This window comes from Rhipicephalus sanguineus, chromosome 11, assembly GCF_013339695.2.
Source record: "Rhipicephalus sanguineus isolate Rsan-2018 chromosome 11, BIME_Rsan_1.4, whole genome shotgun sequence".
In the NCBI taxonomy this organism is placed as follows: Eukaryota; Metazoa; Arthropoda; class Arachnida; order Ixodida; family Ixodidae; genus Rhipicephalus; species Rhipicephalus sanguineus.
The window spans coordinates 132,044,209-132,062,564 of NC_051186.1; the positions used below are offsets into that span (position 1 = coordinate 132,044,209).

General features: G+C 45.7%; 1 protein-coding gene across 6 annotated transcripts in view; it reads left to right on the forward strand.

The window, feature by feature from the left end:
• Nucleotides 1-8,130: 8,130 nt before the first annotated feature.
• Nucleotides 8,131-18,356, forward strand: part of LOC119374498 (cyclin-K) — a 41,809-nt gene continuing 31,583 nt past the window's right edge. The window contains exons 1-8 of one of the 6 annotated variants that reach the window (XM_037644614.1): nt 8,131-8,296; nt 8,568-8,676; nt 13,145-13,277; nt 13,618-13,659; nt 14,578-14,726; nt 15,474-15,555; nt 16,420-16,551; nt 17,760-17,865. In XM_037644614.1, coding sequence (XP_037500542.1) covers nt 14,590-14,726; nt 15,474-15,555; nt 16,420-16,551; nt 17,760-17,865 — 457 coding nt within the window. In that variant the 5' untranslated portion in view covers nt 8,131-8,296; nt 8,568-8,676; nt 13,145-13,277; nt 13,618-13,659; nt 14,578-14,589. The remainder of the gene's footprint in view (nt 8,297-8,567; nt 8,677-13,144; nt 13,278-13,617; nt 13,660-14,577; nt 14,727-15,473; nt 15,556-16,419; nt 16,552-17,759; nt 17,866-18,356) is intronic. The other 5 variants (XM_037644613.1, XM_049410816.1, XM_037644610.1 and 2 more) reach the window with 5 other exon arrangements.

Consider the following 18,356-nt stretch of genomic DNA (forward strand, 5'->3'; position numbering starts at 1 on the left):
GAGCCAGCTCAAGCACACGAGTGCCGTTGCACGGCCGCTACCTTTTTTTTATATAGCTGCCGTGGGCGTTGTGTAGGCGTTCTCTGTGGTGTACTGCCTGTTTCCGCAGGATGGGCATGAAAGTTGCGACATTTGTACGGGCACGAGAGTGGTGGTGTCATGAGCCAGTGCCGCATTAACGTTTACTTGGACACGGTAGAATAAATGAGCATAACGAGTGCTCGAACGCGCCAGAACATTACTTTCGTTTCCAGGGCTGGCGTCTGCTCAATGCGCTAACCACGGGGACACGAACGCACGGGAAACAGAGGCACATTAGCCCCGCATCTCGCTGCAATTCATGAAAAAAAAAAATGAAAAAGACGCACACATTCCCTTTGTCTCATTATTTTTCTCAAGTTTTATGAATCTATTCAAGCAACAAATTACACAGCCTACACTTGTGTCAAATAATTATCGCAGTGTCACGTGCTACTGTTGGCGACGTCAGAGCACAGTCGTCTACGTAGAGGAGCGACGTCACAGCACTACCATCTACGTAGGGCCATTTTCTCATGTACGTCATCCCCTCATTCTCTCGGCGCGCGCCCGCGAGAGGAAGGGCAAGCAGCGTTCACCTTGAAATTTGACGCATTTCCGCGGCGCGTAGCGTTGCAATTTTTTGCAGACGTGATCGTGAACGCCTAGTGTATGCATTGCGCTCATTAGCTCAAAATTGTCAAACCTGGTGAGGGGCCCTTTAAGACATGTTTCAAGCTAAAGGGATCTCCTGTTTCGGTCACAGAGGACTTTTGTGCCGGTATTAGAGAAACCAGAAAGAAATTGTGGCAAACTCCAACGCATGAAAAGGCAAATGGTTCAAAATTCAAGCTGGTATAAGCTGTATGTAGATGACATTTTGTATGGTTGGGATGAAACCAACAATAAAAGGTATAAAATTTCAAAGAGTAACAAATGACACCAGAAAGCAGGTACCCAAAATCTATCTATCCTTAATGTAAATTGCCGTAGCATTGTCAACAAACCTGTCCTTCTTGAATCTATCCTTAATGTAAATTGCCGTAGCATTGTCAACAAACCTGTCCTTCTTGAAGCCCTATTTCTTACTCATGAACTAGACACCGCTGTGCTCAGAGAGACTTGGTTAAACGATGAGATGTCCGACAGCGAATTTGTTCCGAAAAACTACGCCTGCTTTCGTAGAGACCGAGACAAGGGAGGTGGCGGGGTTGCTATATTATTTAAGGCATATTTACAACTCGTACGAATGCCAGATATTTCAGGTGTTGAAAGCATTTTTTGCACTACGTATATCAAGAAAATGCGATACATCCTCGGAGCTATTTATAGGCCCCCTGACTCCTCTCTCTAGGTTCTCGAAAATCTTGATGATTACATGTGCTCTTATATAAAACCAAATGACATTAATTCTCGCGGGTGATTACAATTTTCCGGGTATTAATTGGAATACTTTCTCCACACAGTCTTCAAATCTAAGTGACATCAAAATACTAGACATGGTTTTTAATTATGATTTGCTACAGATTGTATCCCAACCTACTAGAATTCAAAGTGCAATTTCAATCCTAGATCTTTTCTTTGTTAGCGGTACTGTGAAAAATCATGTATTGTGTGATGTTGTACCAGGAATATCTGATCGTGAAGTTGTGCTTGTAACTTAAACTGATGCTTCGTATGATGATCCCACTGTCAAACGCCAGTACCCAAACTTTTCTCGCGCTGATGACGAGTCAATCATCGACTTTCTGGACCTCTCCTTTAATGCTTTCTCAGAAAACATGAGCAATATAAACGATCTATGGCTAACTTTCAAAGACATTGTTCAGGAATGTATAGTACAGTATGTAAGACTAATAACTAAAAAAAATCAGCTGGTAAAAATGCTTGGATCACTCAACAAACGCTCCAGCTACAACGAAAACTTAAAAGATTGAAAAAGCAAAAGGCCAGAAATTCGGTTTGCCTTTTACTAGATGAATCCATTGCTACATTAGCAACAAAACTACAAACAGAGGAGGATAAGGCGAAGTAATATAGTATATCACTTCCCTCTTTTATTAAGACATCACCAGAAAAGTTTTGGAGGTCTATTAATGCACTAATCAATATAAAATTATGAAAATTCCCACTGGCATAATTCAGTGATGCTACCGAGAACTTCTGATTTGGAGCAATTTTTGGAGCAGCAAAATTTCCGTTTTGGAGCACTTTGGTGCAGCAAAAATTTTCATCTTGGAGCACTTTGGAGCAGATAATTTTGCATCTCGGAGCACTCTGGAGCAGCAAATTTTACAGTACACTATAGAAGCATATTGCATTAACATTCAGCACCTGAATATTATTATGGGGCTTCTTATGAAGGCTGGAAATATTTCGATTCATTGTAAATCTCATGGAAAAAATCATCTCAGGAGAACTCCATACTTCACTCGCTAATGGAACAATAAGGGCTCATGCAGTTGAGTGTTCTGGATTAACCTCTTCGGTGATTATTTTCGACACCAGCAAATAAACAGAATACCGGATCAATAAAATTGCACTTTATGAAATAACACTCTAAATACACCTATGTGGTTATCAGCAGGCATTGTAGACAAACGCCATGATGTACAGCAGTGCCTCAATGCCAAAGAGCCAAACTATCCCTAATGCATTCCCCTAAGAAAACTCCTAGGCGAAAGCCGGGTTCTTTTTCTTTTCGATCGACGGGTTGATCCTCCCCCTCCCGCTCTGCAAGCTTTCTGCACCTCACCTAATTTTGCGCTAGCTCCATGATCGGCGCACCGATCACGGAATCAGTGTAAAGCGACGATGTCATGTGATGGCGTCATCACGTGACATCACGATAATGACGCCATGATGACGTCTCAAGTTTTGACGATCTCTAACGTGATGATGACGCCATCACATGATGATTATATTTTGCATCAATCGATTGACGCCGCCAACGGTCAATTTTCGTGTTTGATAAATCATCTAAGGCTTTCGCACTAAGATTGCGTATTGAACGTTAACAGCCTGGCCGTTAACAACCTGGCCTTACATACCAAACTATCCTTCACGATGTCACCTCTGAACCATGCGTGAAACAGCCTCGCTTATCATCCACTTCAGAGTGAAATGGCTCCTCAATTTTCTTTTAAATTTTTATTATGATAGCAATTATATGGACACTCTGGACGGATTTTTGCCGTCGCCGTTATTTTCCGTATAAAGTCCAAACTGATAACATCACGACGCGCATTCTAGCCGCAGGTAAAATCTCGCGAGCGCTGGCGACGAACGCGGCTGAAGCGGAGATTAAACTAGCCGGCCCTCTGTCTCCGTCGTACGGAGAGCGCATGAGATAACATTTTCCCGCGTACGGGCCTGCCGTCGATTGCTCATCAAACAGAGAGGAAAACGCCCCGCCCGTTTTTCGTAAGGAGCATGAAGGGACGCCAGGGGGGCGGGGACCGCATCGTTCGAAGGGCGCAGTCGCTTGCGCGCGCGCTATCTCGGGGCATCAGGAGCGGCTCGTAAACTTGCTGTGCTCTCAACGCTTAATTTGCGTTTAGAGAACTCAGAGCACGAAAACGCTTCGGTTCCTGGAGCGGCCATATTCCCTTAAACCAGCGTTTTGTTGAGTTACGCGAGATCGGATCCAAAAGCGTTAGCTGCTAGCCTTACTTCGTTTAACAATACAATTTGTGGAAATCGCATTGATTGCTTTGCCCTTAAGCGAAACTGTGTTTTAGGGGCGAAGCTCCTTAAGGCGGCACCCGTTCGTCCCTCGTAGTCGCAGTAGTCGTAGTGCGTAACCAGTCTTACGCTTTGACCTCCAAGGTGGTGCCGGTGGGAGATTTTTCCTGTGCGTTGTTGAACAATAAAAAATTCGCAGCGTGCGCGTTAACTAAAAGCCGACTTCTTCTGCCTCTCATTCCCATTAGCAGCCATTCTTTACCTCCAAGGTATAGTGCCTGGTGAGATTTCTCCTGTGCGTGATTAAACAATAAAAATTTTGTTCAAAACGCCGTTGATTGATGAAATAAACCAACGAAAGACGCCAGATGTTTTGTAAAAGCAAAACGAAAGAACGCCAGATGTTTCCAAAGCAAAACGAAAAGACGCCAGCTGCTTAACGAAAGACGCCAGATGTTTTCTAAAGCAATGGTTTTCTAAACAATGAAAATTCACAGCGTACATGTAAAATTAAAGTGAGCTGCAAGTCGTCATAACTCATCGAACCTTTAGTATAAACGCGCCCGATCTCACGTTGGTGATGATGTACTGGGCAGAATTCACGGAAGATTCACGGTTTACCGATGAACCTCCGCAGCTTCGCCCACTCATCATCATTCACTCCGTGGATATGCTGTGATTTTTTTTTAACCGTCACCTATTGACCCTCGAAAGTGCGGGGCGGACGTGTAACATGGAGTAGCCGCTTCACTGTGGGCCGTCAGCGACAGGCCCGCTACTGACAGCTGCGTTTTTGCGGCTGCTCCGACCAGGATATATGCTTTTAATAATGAGATGACATTTTAAAAAAAAGCAAGCAAAAAATTCGAATTAGAACCCTAGCACGTGAGCTCGAAAGGGCAGGGCCTTTTAGGGGGTACTTACCGCAGAGTGATTACAAACTCGGATGTGCTGGTGGAAGGAATTACAAAAAAGCTCTTCTGGATGAAGATCCATAGATAAAGTATATCTGAGGAAAAGTGTCAACGCGTTCCCACCGTTCGCGTGCTCTTCCATACACGCGAAGCAAGCAAAATTCGATATTGTTCCATATCCATGCACTGCTAGCGATCCCAGATTTCATTCCGCGATGTCCAGAAACAGAAGTGACAGACATTTTAGCGGCACACATGTAGTTATTACTGAACATTGCTTTCCTTACGTGCCGTGCAACGCTTGAAACGAGCTAGCAGCAACGTTTTTGAAACAGACGACGCCCGCCGATGAATCGCCGTCGCACTTTCTCGCTGCCTATAGGCACCGTCCACTGGCCAGAGGGAGCTGCGTTGCTCGGTGTGGGCCGTCTCAAGTTGCCTTATACTGGCCGCTCGGGGCAGGCAAAAAACAGACGCTCGCACGCGTCCCCCCTTCTGGCCCGGCCACAGTCTGCACACGCATGCAGAGGCGGAGAGACGCGCACCGCGTTTGATTTTGTCCCTGGGCCGTCTCAACGTTGCTTTCTTTATCCGCTAGGCTGTGCGTTCTGGCGCTGCAATCACACGTGAGAACTCGACTGCATGGTGCCTATAGGCCTAGACATCACGAGCCTCTGCGGAGAGCGCGTTTTGCTATCGAGCCGACTTGCAGAACAGAAGCTGCGTCGGCACCGTGCATCGCGGCTAACTCGGGACGCACGCGCAAGCGCTATTTATTCAGCGGAATAAGTCTTGATCCATGGTTGCGACTTTGGCAGCCCCAATATCAAGCTGCACATGTTCTGACGCGCCGGCGGTGCGATTGCCGGTGATAGACGTCCCCAAACCCGAGACTTTGGCGCAGTTTGGCGCAATTTTCGTCGATATTATCAGGATGGCGCAGTAAATACAATTTGGCGCACTTTGGCGCAGGAGTGGAATCACTGATAATTACATGTTAGTGGTGGACATTGCCTGTTTAATGTACTATTTGTGTATTCAATTACTGTGTAGTGTTTTCATTGTCTGTTTAATAAAGTTTACTGTATTAATTTACTATTGCATAGTGTTGTTCCCCGCACTGCAATTTACTACAAGAATCCTGTATTTTGCTCTTGCATTGTATTTCCACCCCCCTCCCCCCCCAACAATTTTGACCATCTGGTGTTCTTTAACGTGCACTGACATCGCACAGTACATGGGCCTCTAGCATTCCATCTCCATTGAAATGTGACCGCCGCGGCCGGGATCGAACCCGCGACCTTTGGGTCAGCAGCCGAGCACCGTAACCGCTACACCACTGCGGCAGACCAGTGAAGAAATTTCTACATCGACTTTTTGCATGACAAAGATACCCACGTGGTTCAGTATGGTATCATGAAACAATTTTCTTGAGCAAGTTTCTCACAGAACATGGAATCACATATTACAACTTTTCTGTGCATTACCCGCAAGCTAACTGCTTCCTGGCAAGATTTACCAGAATTGAAGTCTTACATGCAACGGGCCCCGTTCAAGCATCGTGATACAAGAACTACAATGCTAGATCACCTGCCAACATATCACTAGATGCCTCGCAAGACTATTGATGTTTGTGCCCACAGTTCATGGATGCCCACCTCAAACTAGACTCCGCATTGTCCGACAAGTGCATCGGCATGGACCACTTAGGTGCACTAGTACAGTTGTAGCAAGAGCACGTAAAGAACAAGCAAATGAAGTCAATGAGCAAACCACGGTGCCAAGAACCTAACTTTCTTGTCGATGATTAAGTGCAGGTTAAAATTACAAGAGAAGTTTTCTCCACAGTTCTCTGCAGCGACAAAGATTATTGAAAAGCGTAGGCTGGCCTCTAATGGCCGGTTTGCAAAAATGTGCAAGTGGGCTTTCCTGTAAGATTCTTTTTTTTAACTTTAAGCACTCTCGCTCGTCGTGCTTTTGCCAGTTCCAGTGAAAGCGCGTCCCCCGAGCTGCGTGTTCCTCCGTCAACAATATACGAGGTGTGACAATCCCAGAGTAATTCTTGCAATAAAGTATTCGTGGTGTTCGCGCACGTTCATTGCAATTGGGAGCAACGAAAGCACAATTAGCGAGAAAAGCCGTTTGTGAAAGAAACTGCTTGGTCGAAAAAAAAAAAAAAAGGAACTGTCTACGGTGCCGGCAGCCGGCAGAGCAGGCTGCACGGGATACTGCCGGCACTTCGTCTCGATTGGCTGGCTGCAGTCATGTGACAACAACAAACAATACCCTGCCGGAAAAAAAAAGAAAAAGACTAGACTGCAGCGAGGTTCGAACCAACGTCCTCGCAGTTCCGAGCACGACACGTTAACCGCTGCGCCACTAGGGCCAATCGGTTCGGTAGGTTTAACGGGCTGCATTTGTATTGTCACGCTGGACGTAACTTGACTCGTTATTCTTACATCCAGACTAGAGTCCAGACGTAACTGCAACAGCTCCTATCGTTACGTCTAGACGTAACGCTAGACACTGCCAAAGCAGAAATACCGGCAGTTCGGTCACATGACTGCAGCCAGCCAATCGAGACGAAGTGCCGGCAGTATCCCGTGCAGCCTGCTCTGCCGGCTGCCGGCACCGTAGACAGTTCCAAAAAAAAAAAACCTTGCCGGCACCTTAGACAGTTCTTATATAAATTAATGTCAGAGCGAGATGTTCGTAAGCTCGCGGGCGCACAGCTGCACAGAGGCGTGCTTATTACCGCATCGTGTCTGCCTGCAGTCACTCTGCGTTGCGCGAGTGCATGCCCGACGGCGTTGGCGTCAATGGCAACAAAGACTTACCGAGTCGTCGTCGACACATTGGCCCCGTCATACCACCGCCATCTCGCTGCGTCCACATCTTCCAATACGTTTTTGGGCACGAGGTTGAAGACAGAACGTCGCGGCTGCAGCGAAGCGTACCACGGCGTGCACAACACGTGTGTTCGCTGAAGCATTTGTCGCTCGATTTAACAGGTTTCTGTGCGCGCCTCTCGCTGTCGTCATCGGGGTGTCACGTTTGCCGGTTCTCGCTCCGCAGTGCATTCTGCGGTACCCTATAAAGAAGAAATTAGATAGCGCCGCCAGCTACACAACTGACAAAAGTATCGGCTTGATCTGAGCGCAGCGCAGGCGCCCAAACATGTCTTCCCGAGTAAACTGTAAAAAGCGCGCCAAACCATTGTCACATGATACCTTCTACAGTGTTCTAGAATACCTTTTAACACTGTAATACCTTCTAAGGGGTAAGAAGCCACGCAGAAAAAGCAAGTAGAAGAGAGATACAATGCGAATAAAATCACGTGCGTATTCACGCAAATACGCATGCGACAACATAAACACATAGCTTGGTAGTAACTTAGAATGTAGTAATATTTTAATATTCAAAATTTCAACTTCTTTTGCTTTTTGCAGAGGTCGCCTCTGTACACACAAGAACGAAGTGTATCTGTGTCATTTCTCCGCTAATGTCTAATGTCAGTAGAAAAGAAAAGGCGTAAAGAAAATGGCTGCTGCCTTGTGAATTAGAGTGGGTTGTATTCGTACAGTTAGTGTGGTTTCATTTCTCATTTAATTTCTTTGCCGAGCATTCATTTCAATCGTTAGCACACAGGAACCAAAATGAACGCCTCAAAGTCAAGTAGGGTAAGTGAAAAGCCTGCACGTGGGTTTGTTTTTCTTCTGCGAGATGCCTTGCTATGACTGCATTGCATTCTTTTTACGATGGATTTCTCTTGTAAAAGTGTATGATGCTGTTTGCTTCGAGAGCAATGTGATTTTACTTCTTGTAGCTTCTGCGAGTCTTACGCTGGAACTGGGCGGCGTTGAAAAAAACAGTGTCTCAGCGTTCGTTTACTCTGGTGTAGTCGACACCTCGTATACTAACCCACTGCAATTTTCGTCTTCACTCTTCCAGAACTCATGAGGTCTGAGTGGTGTGGAGCTAGAGCTTGCATTTAAAAAACAAAAGTACCAACCTTCTGCTCCACCGCCAGTTTGCATTACCGTAAAATTCCGATTCGAAGGTACGTGGAAACGCCGCTTCTGACGCCTCTTCTTCTTGTGTCGCGAGTTCATCGCCGGGCGTAGGAATCTGTTTATGAACGATTGGCGTTTAATGTTCGGTACAAGTGTTCCACGCTGCTTTTATCGCGTAAAACGCGGTGTGAGCTGTCCTCGAATGAAACGTGCAAGCAGGCCAGCAGTGATCACGCGCGCGCGGTACAGTCACGCAGCTGATCAAGCCCAGCTTGACTTAGACGAAAGAGAAACGGGTGCGGTGCCATGGTTCCTACGCCCGCACAGAGCGACCTGGTTTCGCTGCATCATCGGTCGCTACTGTGCTCGTGCGGCCTGCGTTTTTGTTCCCCTGCAATCACCCAGCGACGCTTCACCACCATACACATCGCCCGTGGCTTCACTTCTCACCTGCACTGACGTTTGTTCGTGTGTGTGTCTGTGTGTGTGGCCGCAGTGGTTTCATCGTGCGGTGGCATAGTTCCCAATTGTTGCACTTTGCATAAAGCGCTCAAGGTGTGGTCTGGAGGATTGTTTAATGAGGATCGTTTAAAGGGAATGTTTAGTGATCACAATATTGCATCGTTTCCATCACTGCTTCACATTTACTGTTGTGGTGCGACACTGCATTCTGGAGCATTTTAGGTTCGTTCAATTCACCTGCGCCACATGAATCAATTCATGAGTCGTGCCACAGTTGACGTCCTCTGAACCCACGATGTTCATTTAAAAAAACGCAGGGCTTGTTGACGATTATTTCTGCGCCTTCTGTGCTGACTTGGGGCAGATGTGAGGTTGCGAACAAGCAGACGATGCAGCACACATGGAAAGGCACCCATTTGAACAACGCTTCTGCTCATCTGGCAGTTTGCGGCCTCTCGAACTTACATGGACGGCGCACATTTAGCGGGCAAAAGCAGTGCCTGCATCATCATGATCCGGTCCACAGTGGCACAGGCAAATTGAACGGACCTCTTGCTCAGGCGTCGTCCAGAAGTGTGCTTAAGTGTTTTCTGCACCTCTGTTTCAAAGAAGCAGCGTTATGTGATTACTCTTGCCGTCCATGAACAAATAGGCAGCTCTTCAATGTTGGCACCGTGCTTAGGAAAACAATTCTTCGGGACAGCTTGTGCCAACCTTGCACTGTCTCTTCAGAGTATAATGCAACTATCCTTTTTGATAGCTTTGATTCATTATTGTCTACTGCTTATGACTGGCTGATATTCATTTCCAAGGCCATAGCTACAGGACGGCCCACATTATTGACAAATTGTGCGAAGGAAGTAGAATGGAATTGCTACACTGTTGCAAGCTAAGTGCGTGTAACAACTGTGCTGCCCTAGCGTTTGCCAGTATGATGAAAAGAAGAGATAATGCAGGAACTAAAGTATGGTAATACGGTGCAGGCAAAGCAAATGGACTTACGGAAACTAAGAGGGTTTTAATTCTATGCTCAGTAGTTGGCTTGCTAGCAGAATACTTCGTATAATAAATTGAGTTTTTTTGCACTCAACAATATGAAGGCCTCCTGAAAACGAAGCACATTTGACCATAACTGACAGAGCAACAGAGCTGTTTGATTGTATGAAAAGCATTGTGAATGTGCCTGTAAGTGGAGGAGCGTTCACTGAATTTTCAAAGAATGCAGTGTCTCACAACAACAATCCAGCTGTCTGAACAAAAAAAACAATAAGAGCCTCTTTAATCCATAAACTCAATATGTCCATCATTGATGGTGAAACACATGCCTTTAATAAATGGAAGAAGGATGAATGAAGCGGCCCACTTTCGTTAGACACATCCAAATGAAGCCAAGGAAAGCGTTGGGGTCGCTACTTGTACTTAACAAGTGACATGCGCTAATTATGGAATAAAGGACAAGAAGAATGTCTTTTTTGGACACTCAAGAGCTTACTTGTAAACTCCACGTGAGGATATCTAGGATTGGTTGGTATGTCAACTTAAAAAAAAAAAAAATCTGTTATACCATGTAGCTTCAGCCATGTGAAACTAATCACTGTTGGGGCAGCAACGTACTTTGTGTTCTTTCTGTGCCGTGTTTTTGGTTTCTGTGCTGTTTACTGTCACAAACTGCAGCATATTGTGTGCGTGATAGAAAAAAATGTCAGCCAGTTCCATGCCGTGAAAGCTGTCGGACAGTGAGGCTGTAAGCATGCAAATGTGTGTGAGGTACATTAAGACAGCTTAGGTAACCTGCGTGACGCCTGCTACGATGCCGGCACAGTGTAGATTTGAGACAGCTTGGCTGTAATGAGGAAGACGAACAAGCTTGTCAGTGTCACACAGGTGTGCTTGCCCCGCAGATGGAGAGAGGATGATGCTCGTGGCTGGGCATTTGTGGTTAGGGTAGCTGTTTGGGGTTAGGGGAGCAGTTTAAGAAATGAGCAGAAAAGAGAGGCCACCTTCCCAAGATTGGGATACCTGTCTCCCAGTTGGAGATGAATGCCCAGCAGCACTGGTAATCAAGGGGGCAGTACCTCCTGCATAGGAGGGGAAATGTCGACCGCTTGCTGGGGCATGGGTAGACCGTAGCCTCCTTTGATTAGATCTGGCTGTGCACCGTTGTTCTGGCCGTTCCATTCGCACAGAGAGAGCATGATCGGAGAAAGTGGTCACTGATCATGGGCTAAGGTTACCGTCTCATGGCGGGCTAGAGGGGATATGCAATGTACATCACGTGTCCCCTCTAGCTTAGCCGTGATTACTGGAGAGTGTACAGAGAGAGCGGAGTGTGACAGCCAGGTGAGCATCACAGAGCCGTGGACTAAGATCACCATGTCATGGTTCGTCAACAAAGTTACACTTTTCTGCTTGGATACACACCTAATGGTGCGGCTGGAGCAACGGTGTACTGCTGGAGTTAATTGCGGGGGCCACCCTGGATGGCACAGCTCGGGTAGAGCAAGAACAAAGGATGGGTGACAGATGAACAGTTTCATCACCGCAGTTATTGTGCAAGCACGAACAGACACCACTGGGAATAACGTTTTTATTTTAGAGCGCAGCTCCTAGGCACTCGTTCCTGCGTTGAGCGGCATCGCCATCGGTGGCGTAACCGATAGGCATGAAAAAAAAAAATAGCCACGATATCAAATGGGATTTGAACCCGGGCCCTCTGTGTGGCAGTCAAGTATTCTGCCACAGAGCTATGCAGGTGCTTGAAAGTCATTTGCAAAAAGACCCTATTAGGCGTCCTGTCGGGCAAGGAATCTCATTAACCTATGTAATATAACGTGAAAGAAGAGTAAAATAACAACCAGTCATCACACAATGGTAATTGCGCAACGAGTGTGTGGTTTAATGCTTCCCACCCACTGCAGTGTGTGCAGCCATAATTCTTGATCGTCATCAGCCATATGTAGCATCAACAAAATGCACATAATACCTCACAGATGTGTAACGGGTACCTCGCTTATCCGCAGAAAGATGAATAATGGTGTAGTGGGTGCTGTCCTACTTCGGAAAAATTACAGTTGATGGTGCAGTCGATACCTTACGGAAAGCCAAAACTTCAAACACAGTTGGCCTTGCCCCAACACGAAATTGCTCTCAGAATTTACATTAGGCAGTATCGTAATTGTTGGTGAATTTTTTTCTCTTTTTTTCTTTTCTTTTTTTTTTTTTTTTTTTTTGAAAAACTTGTTTACATCATGCACCACATTAAGCACATTGATGAAATTATAAATTGCCCTGGTGAAAAGTGAGCTGGCTTGCATGATGAAGTTCTGGCATATTTGTATGGTTGTTAGAGTATATATATATATATATATATATATATATATATATATATATATATATATATATATATATATATAGACTGCTGATCTAAAGGTCATGGGATCGAACCCCGGCTGCAGAGGCTGCATTTCAATGGAGGCAATATACGAGAGGTCCATGTGCTTAGATCTAGGTGCACGTAAAGAACCCTAGGTGGTTGAAATTTCCGAAGCCCTCCAATGCGGTGCCCCTTCGCAATTGTACCATGGCTTTGGGATGTAATGCTCCAACAATTGTTATTATGACCTACAGCATATAGCGGTGTTACAACTGAATGTTTCTTGGTTCTGTCAGCAAGTTGCATTTCAGTTGGCCATCATACTTCATTACAAGAAAATTTATTACCACCTACTCTAGTGGGAAAGATGCGTTAAGCAATTAGGCTGAGGCATAGGCCAAGTGCAAAACCCGTAACCAAGGTTTATTAAAGGGGATCATTGTTAATGTCCCAAAGTGGCTCAAGTTATGAGAAACGCTGATCATAGTGTTATACTTGGATGGGAAAAACGCTGGTGTAAGTTTTTTCTTCCATTCAACTTCATTTGTGAATGTAACGCTTCTGTTAGCATCTTCTTATCCTTGATACCTGTCCTTGCTTCGGCCAAGTAGTAGCAACTGCCCAACTTTTCTGTGCTTATGTGATCAGCTGTCTTGCTTGTTTACGTTGTCTTTATGCAGATAATCAGACTGTATTTTGCTAAGCTTCCATGATACACCTGATGTTCATTTGTTGAATATCATGTCAACCATCACCAGCTGCTGTGTTCTCGCAAGGAAACTTACTGCTTTATAAACGTATCATCAGTCTGTGGCAAGTACTACAGCGCATGCATGTTGCCCTCATTTTCGCCTTTTGCCTTCTTGTAATGCCTTTTACCATATTTTCTCGCTTATAACTTGCACCAAAAATTTAATTTGGAGCTAAAGTCGACAAAAAACACAAATTCTGGTGTGCAAAGGTGGCCTTACAGCAGTGTTTCACAGCTATGGAAGGCAGCTACCTTTGTGGCAATACGCAAATCATCAATGCGCGAGTTTTGGTGAGTCATTGTTGAGGGTGCAGGTTCCACGCGAGAAAATGCAGTATTTGTGGAGAGGCATGTCGAACCATCATGCCTCCACAGCTGCCTTACAATGTGTTTTACGTGCAGGGAAAAAGAAGGTCTTCCCCATTTGTGACCGACGCCGAAAAGGTGAGCAACTTTTTGCAGTCTCTGAACCTTGCATGCAGTTCAAATGCACACTTCTTGTGCACTATGTTGAAGAAGCTTACCAAGTCCAACTGAAATGTTAGCATAAGTGAATAATCGTAGTGAGAGCAGTGACTCGACCTTCATTGCTGCCGTCAGCTGTTCGTCGAGAGCTCGTGTGTGCATTCCCAACTTGCTTAAAACGCTGTCCTTTGTGTCTCTTGTAATGACAGTCATATGGTGGTGAAGTCGGCGACGGTAGCATTTTCAGAGAATAATTTATCGGTCTATAACAGGGTTATCAAACTCTCATCAGTAGGCCACAGTCACAAAACGTAGACCCACGAGGGCCAGGACAGTGAAGGAGCGGCGCAGGGGGTTGGGGTTTGAACAAAATGTCAGCTAATATTGCCATTTGAAAGAAGGTCTTTCCCATATCTGATATATATAGGTCATTTCTGAAGGGAATTTGACATCAGGATTTGAGGAACATGTCGATACCGATCTCCGGAATGACTGAAAACTGGACACCGCTTCTGAAACATAGTTTTTGTTCCGCACTTATGTTTCAACACTTGGTGACTGGATGGGGTGCCTCATGAGAAACATGCTCGAGACCAGTCCCGCCCATGTGACTTACCTGGACAAAGGGTTGTTAATTGCAGTAGACGAGAAAATAATGTGAGCACCATTTAGCAATGTCATAACATTTTACTTGTGAAGTAGGGCTGCTAGTGAAAGGTCTGCGGGCCTCGTGTTTGAGGCCTCTGGTCTATAGAGGTTCAGTGTTTCTTGCTCATGTCTTTTGAACTTGGATGTGCTTGTTTTGTAAAGGCTCAGCTGGGATTAACCTGCCTGCAGTTCGTTATGCTTCAAAGGCATTGTGACAACTCATTGGGCTTTGCGTGCGCTTGCTTGCAGGCCCAGCAGAAGATGCCGAACTGGTATTACAGCAAGAAGGCGCTTCGGAAGACGCCCTCTTACCTCGATGGCATCTCCGTCGAGAAGGAGCAGAGATACCGGCGGGAAGGCGCGCGGTTCATCATCAACGTCGGCACCAAGATGGGACTGTATCCTTGCCGCTTTGCAGCAGGCGTGTACCGGTCAGAGATCCAGATGTGTACTTCAAAGCACGGTGCCATCATCTGTCTAGCTCAGTTCCCTCTTTTTTTCTGGTTTTTTTACTTTGTTTCAGCGTGGGTGTAGTCCAGCTTGTACACTGTAGTGGTGGCTCCCTCGGAGCAGCAGGAACCACTCTGAAAAATTATGAATAAGACTCGCTGTTATGCTAGTTGGCTGCAATCCACGTGGGGCATTTTTAGCTTGAAGAAGGAAAAAAAAAAATTTAGGAGGAGGGAAACACAGTGCACAGAGCTAGCGCTTGCATCAACTGACTTATTTTGGAACAAATATCGAAGCAGATAGACATCCCAAAAATTAATTTGGGCGGAGACTGCGTCTTTACCATAATGTCTTGCCAAAAAAATAATTTTCAGTATTAAAGAGATAAACTTATTTGTTGCTTATACGCTCTGTGCCCTGCTGCAACATTGAGAAGAAAGGCATGAAGTTGGAACTGTCAAGAGTCCACGAAAAAAGGTGCGGTAATAACGATTTCAAGAATTCCTTCTAGAGGGAAAGGCAGCGCTGGTGTGTCATTCGGTATTGTACAGGAGGATGGGAAAGTTTCCCGAATAAAAGTTTTAGAAGAGTGGGAGAATGGTTGACCTACAAGTGCTAGCTCTGTTTGGCTCATGCATGGCATACGACTTCTGCTTTGTCTGTGACGGCTCCTTGACTGTGACGTCCCTCCTCAGACGCTACGACACCATGGCTACCGGCGTGGTGTATTTCCACCGCTTCTACATGTTTCATTCCTTCAAGACATTCCCCAGATTTGTAAGTTGTTTCTTTGCCCGTTTCCTCGCATAGCGTACTACCTTACGATGGGCAATGGTCCTTTCATTTTGTGAGCACGGTTGTTTTCCTTTTGTGACGTGCCTTGTGTAGCTTGAGCAGCTGCTCATAAGCAACATTGAAACATAGTTCACTCGTGTAGATGTGCAGTTTCATTGTAAAAGTGTCGTAACAAATTCTTAAGCATTGAATTGAGACAAGGAGAAAGAAGAAGATGCAACATGTGCACTAGCACATGTGTCGTCTTCATCCTTGTCCCATTGTGGAGCTTAAAACTTATTTGAAGTATAGTTTCTGTTTTTGGGGCTCTTGATGTAGTAAGCACAAAAAATGAAAATTTAGTGTAAACTCTCATTCCTACAGAATGTACTCTTGCCAAGCGTAGCGAAGCAGTGCCAGTGACAATTCACCTTACCTGACAGGGCTGAGGCCGATGTTAGCTCGTTGGGCAAAGTTTGCTCACAAGCCAAGGGGCACTACCGTAGATCCGTTGCCATCAGTTTGACAATTCATGAGCCAGTGCTTGGCCCTTTGTGCTTATTTATTTAGCTTTGCGTCTTTCCCTTTGTGTTTCCTAGTGCCAGTAATAAACCTGCTCAACCTCGAGCAACAGCGCCTCCCACGTTAGGAAGGCGCTGTCGCTCACTGCTCGAATTTGCTTTGTTTAGCAGCGAGTGACAGCGTCTGATCAGATCAGATGACAGCGTTTTCAATGGGCAAGCAGCTCATCCAAAATAGCCACTTTACGACTGAAAGTGTGTTAGAACATTTGCGACAAACTTGGTCGCGTAATCTGCGAGAGTGAACGAGCCCTTGGCAAACGCCCTCGTGTGGTCGTTGTTCTAGATCACGGCCTGCTGCTGCCTCTTCCTGGCGGGCAAGGTGGAGGAGACACCCAAGAAGTGCAAGGACATCATCAAGACGGCACGCTCGTTCCTCACCGACAAGCAGTACCTGTCCTTTGGAGAAGACCCTAAGGTCAGTAGTAGGCCACAAGAAGAGCCACACCACTGTTTCAGGCTCTGCTTTGGCGTTTTGCTTGAACACCGGATCACATTTCACGCAAGTCACACTTACGGCTCGTGTGTATGAACCACGGGAAGTCAGAATTTGCCGTAATGCCGCTATTATGGTTTCTCTCGTGGCCCCCTCCCCCACAATGCCTCCCTTCTTAACGTTGGTTTCGGATTACAAAGGTCGTAAAGTGACCAAATGACCAGTCAGTTTTCTCAGCTCTGTTTCGTCATTTTTTTCTCGTCCCCTCGTGCATTGTGCTTGTTCTTTCTTAGTACGAACTAAATATGCAATTGCCGGAGTGAGAGCTGCCCCAACTTTTTACAAGCAGAAGGAAGCCAGCACTTGCACCTACTTCACCTTGCAAACAGAGCCTTTTGATTGTGACATCATTTGCAAATAGCTTTTGTTTTTGCCTTGTTAATTTAAATGCTGGCTAAATATAAAACAAGATCGGGGTGTTCTGACGAAAATAACTTGAGCTGAGCGTTTATTGTGTGATCTCTAATAAATTTACCCATGACATTCAGGCTCCATATTACCTAAAAGAAGTAACGCAAAGATATGCGTCGAGCAGTGTCTGTAAGACCATATTAGCCGCATTAAAACTTCTAGGAAGTGTGTGAAAAGAACTAGATTTTTTTTTAAAGCTAGGCAAATGTTATATTTGGTGCCACTGGTAAAATGGCAGAATTCCATGTTCACTCCCGGAACACCATTCCCACTTTTAAGAGTACTCTTTGTTCTGCTAGTGGGAGGTTGGCTTTGCTGCAAGGCTCTGTGGCCTTGTGGTAGAGCTCCCAGAATTTTGAATGAACTGCTTCACATTGCATTCACAGTGCATTTCTGAATGTGAGTTGAAGTTGTTTTTCGTGTGGGTAATCGCACACGAGAATTTATCGTCGTATATATTCATCTACAAACACAGCTAATGCGTTCCGACCACTCAACAGAACATGGCATGGTGCAAACAGAAAGCGGCACTTCATTCGTTTGAATCATTTCCTTTCGCTTGTTCTGTCCGTGTGTCCTTCCTTCCAATTCCCCTGTCCCACACACTGTTTTCTTGCTTGGCTACTGGCCAGGTTAGTACCCCTTTGTAGTTGCCCTATCCATCTTCCAGGCAGTTCTGTGCATTAGGCAACTCGTGCTCTTGCTGCGTGTGAATGCAGGAAGAAGTCATGACCATGGAGCGAATTTTGCTACAGACAATAAAGTTTGACCTCCAGGTCAGTCATCCCTACGGGTTTCTTCTCAAGTACGCCAAGTGCCTCAAAGGTGAGTCCACACTCGATGCCGTCCACATAGCGCTTCCTGTCCTTTGTCGGCCTCATGATTGCAAAAAAAATGTAGCTGCATTGTTTAGCCCCTTCTGTGCCATGAACAAGCTGGGCTAAACGTCTTGAGCTCGTTGACTGTCAGTACTGTTTGTTTCCTCAAAGATTTTATTTCCCCATCCTTTGAAAAGAAAAAAATTTTGAATATACCCATTAGTTGGCTGAAACCACATAAAAAAAATTCATGCAGATTTCTCAGAAAGAAAGCTTCTTAGTCAACAAATATTGGTCCTGGGCCATCTTTCCAGGGCAGAGCAACTTGCCATCTGAGCTGACCACTAGGCTAGTATACATTGTAGCATGTTGAATCCAGATGCAGACAGTTTCCCCCACATTGCAGGCTTCTGTAGAACTGATTAGAGCACTGCACGGGCCGTGATTTTCGGCCCGGGCCTGGCCCGGGCCCGGAACTCGCTCAAGTTTACCCGCCCG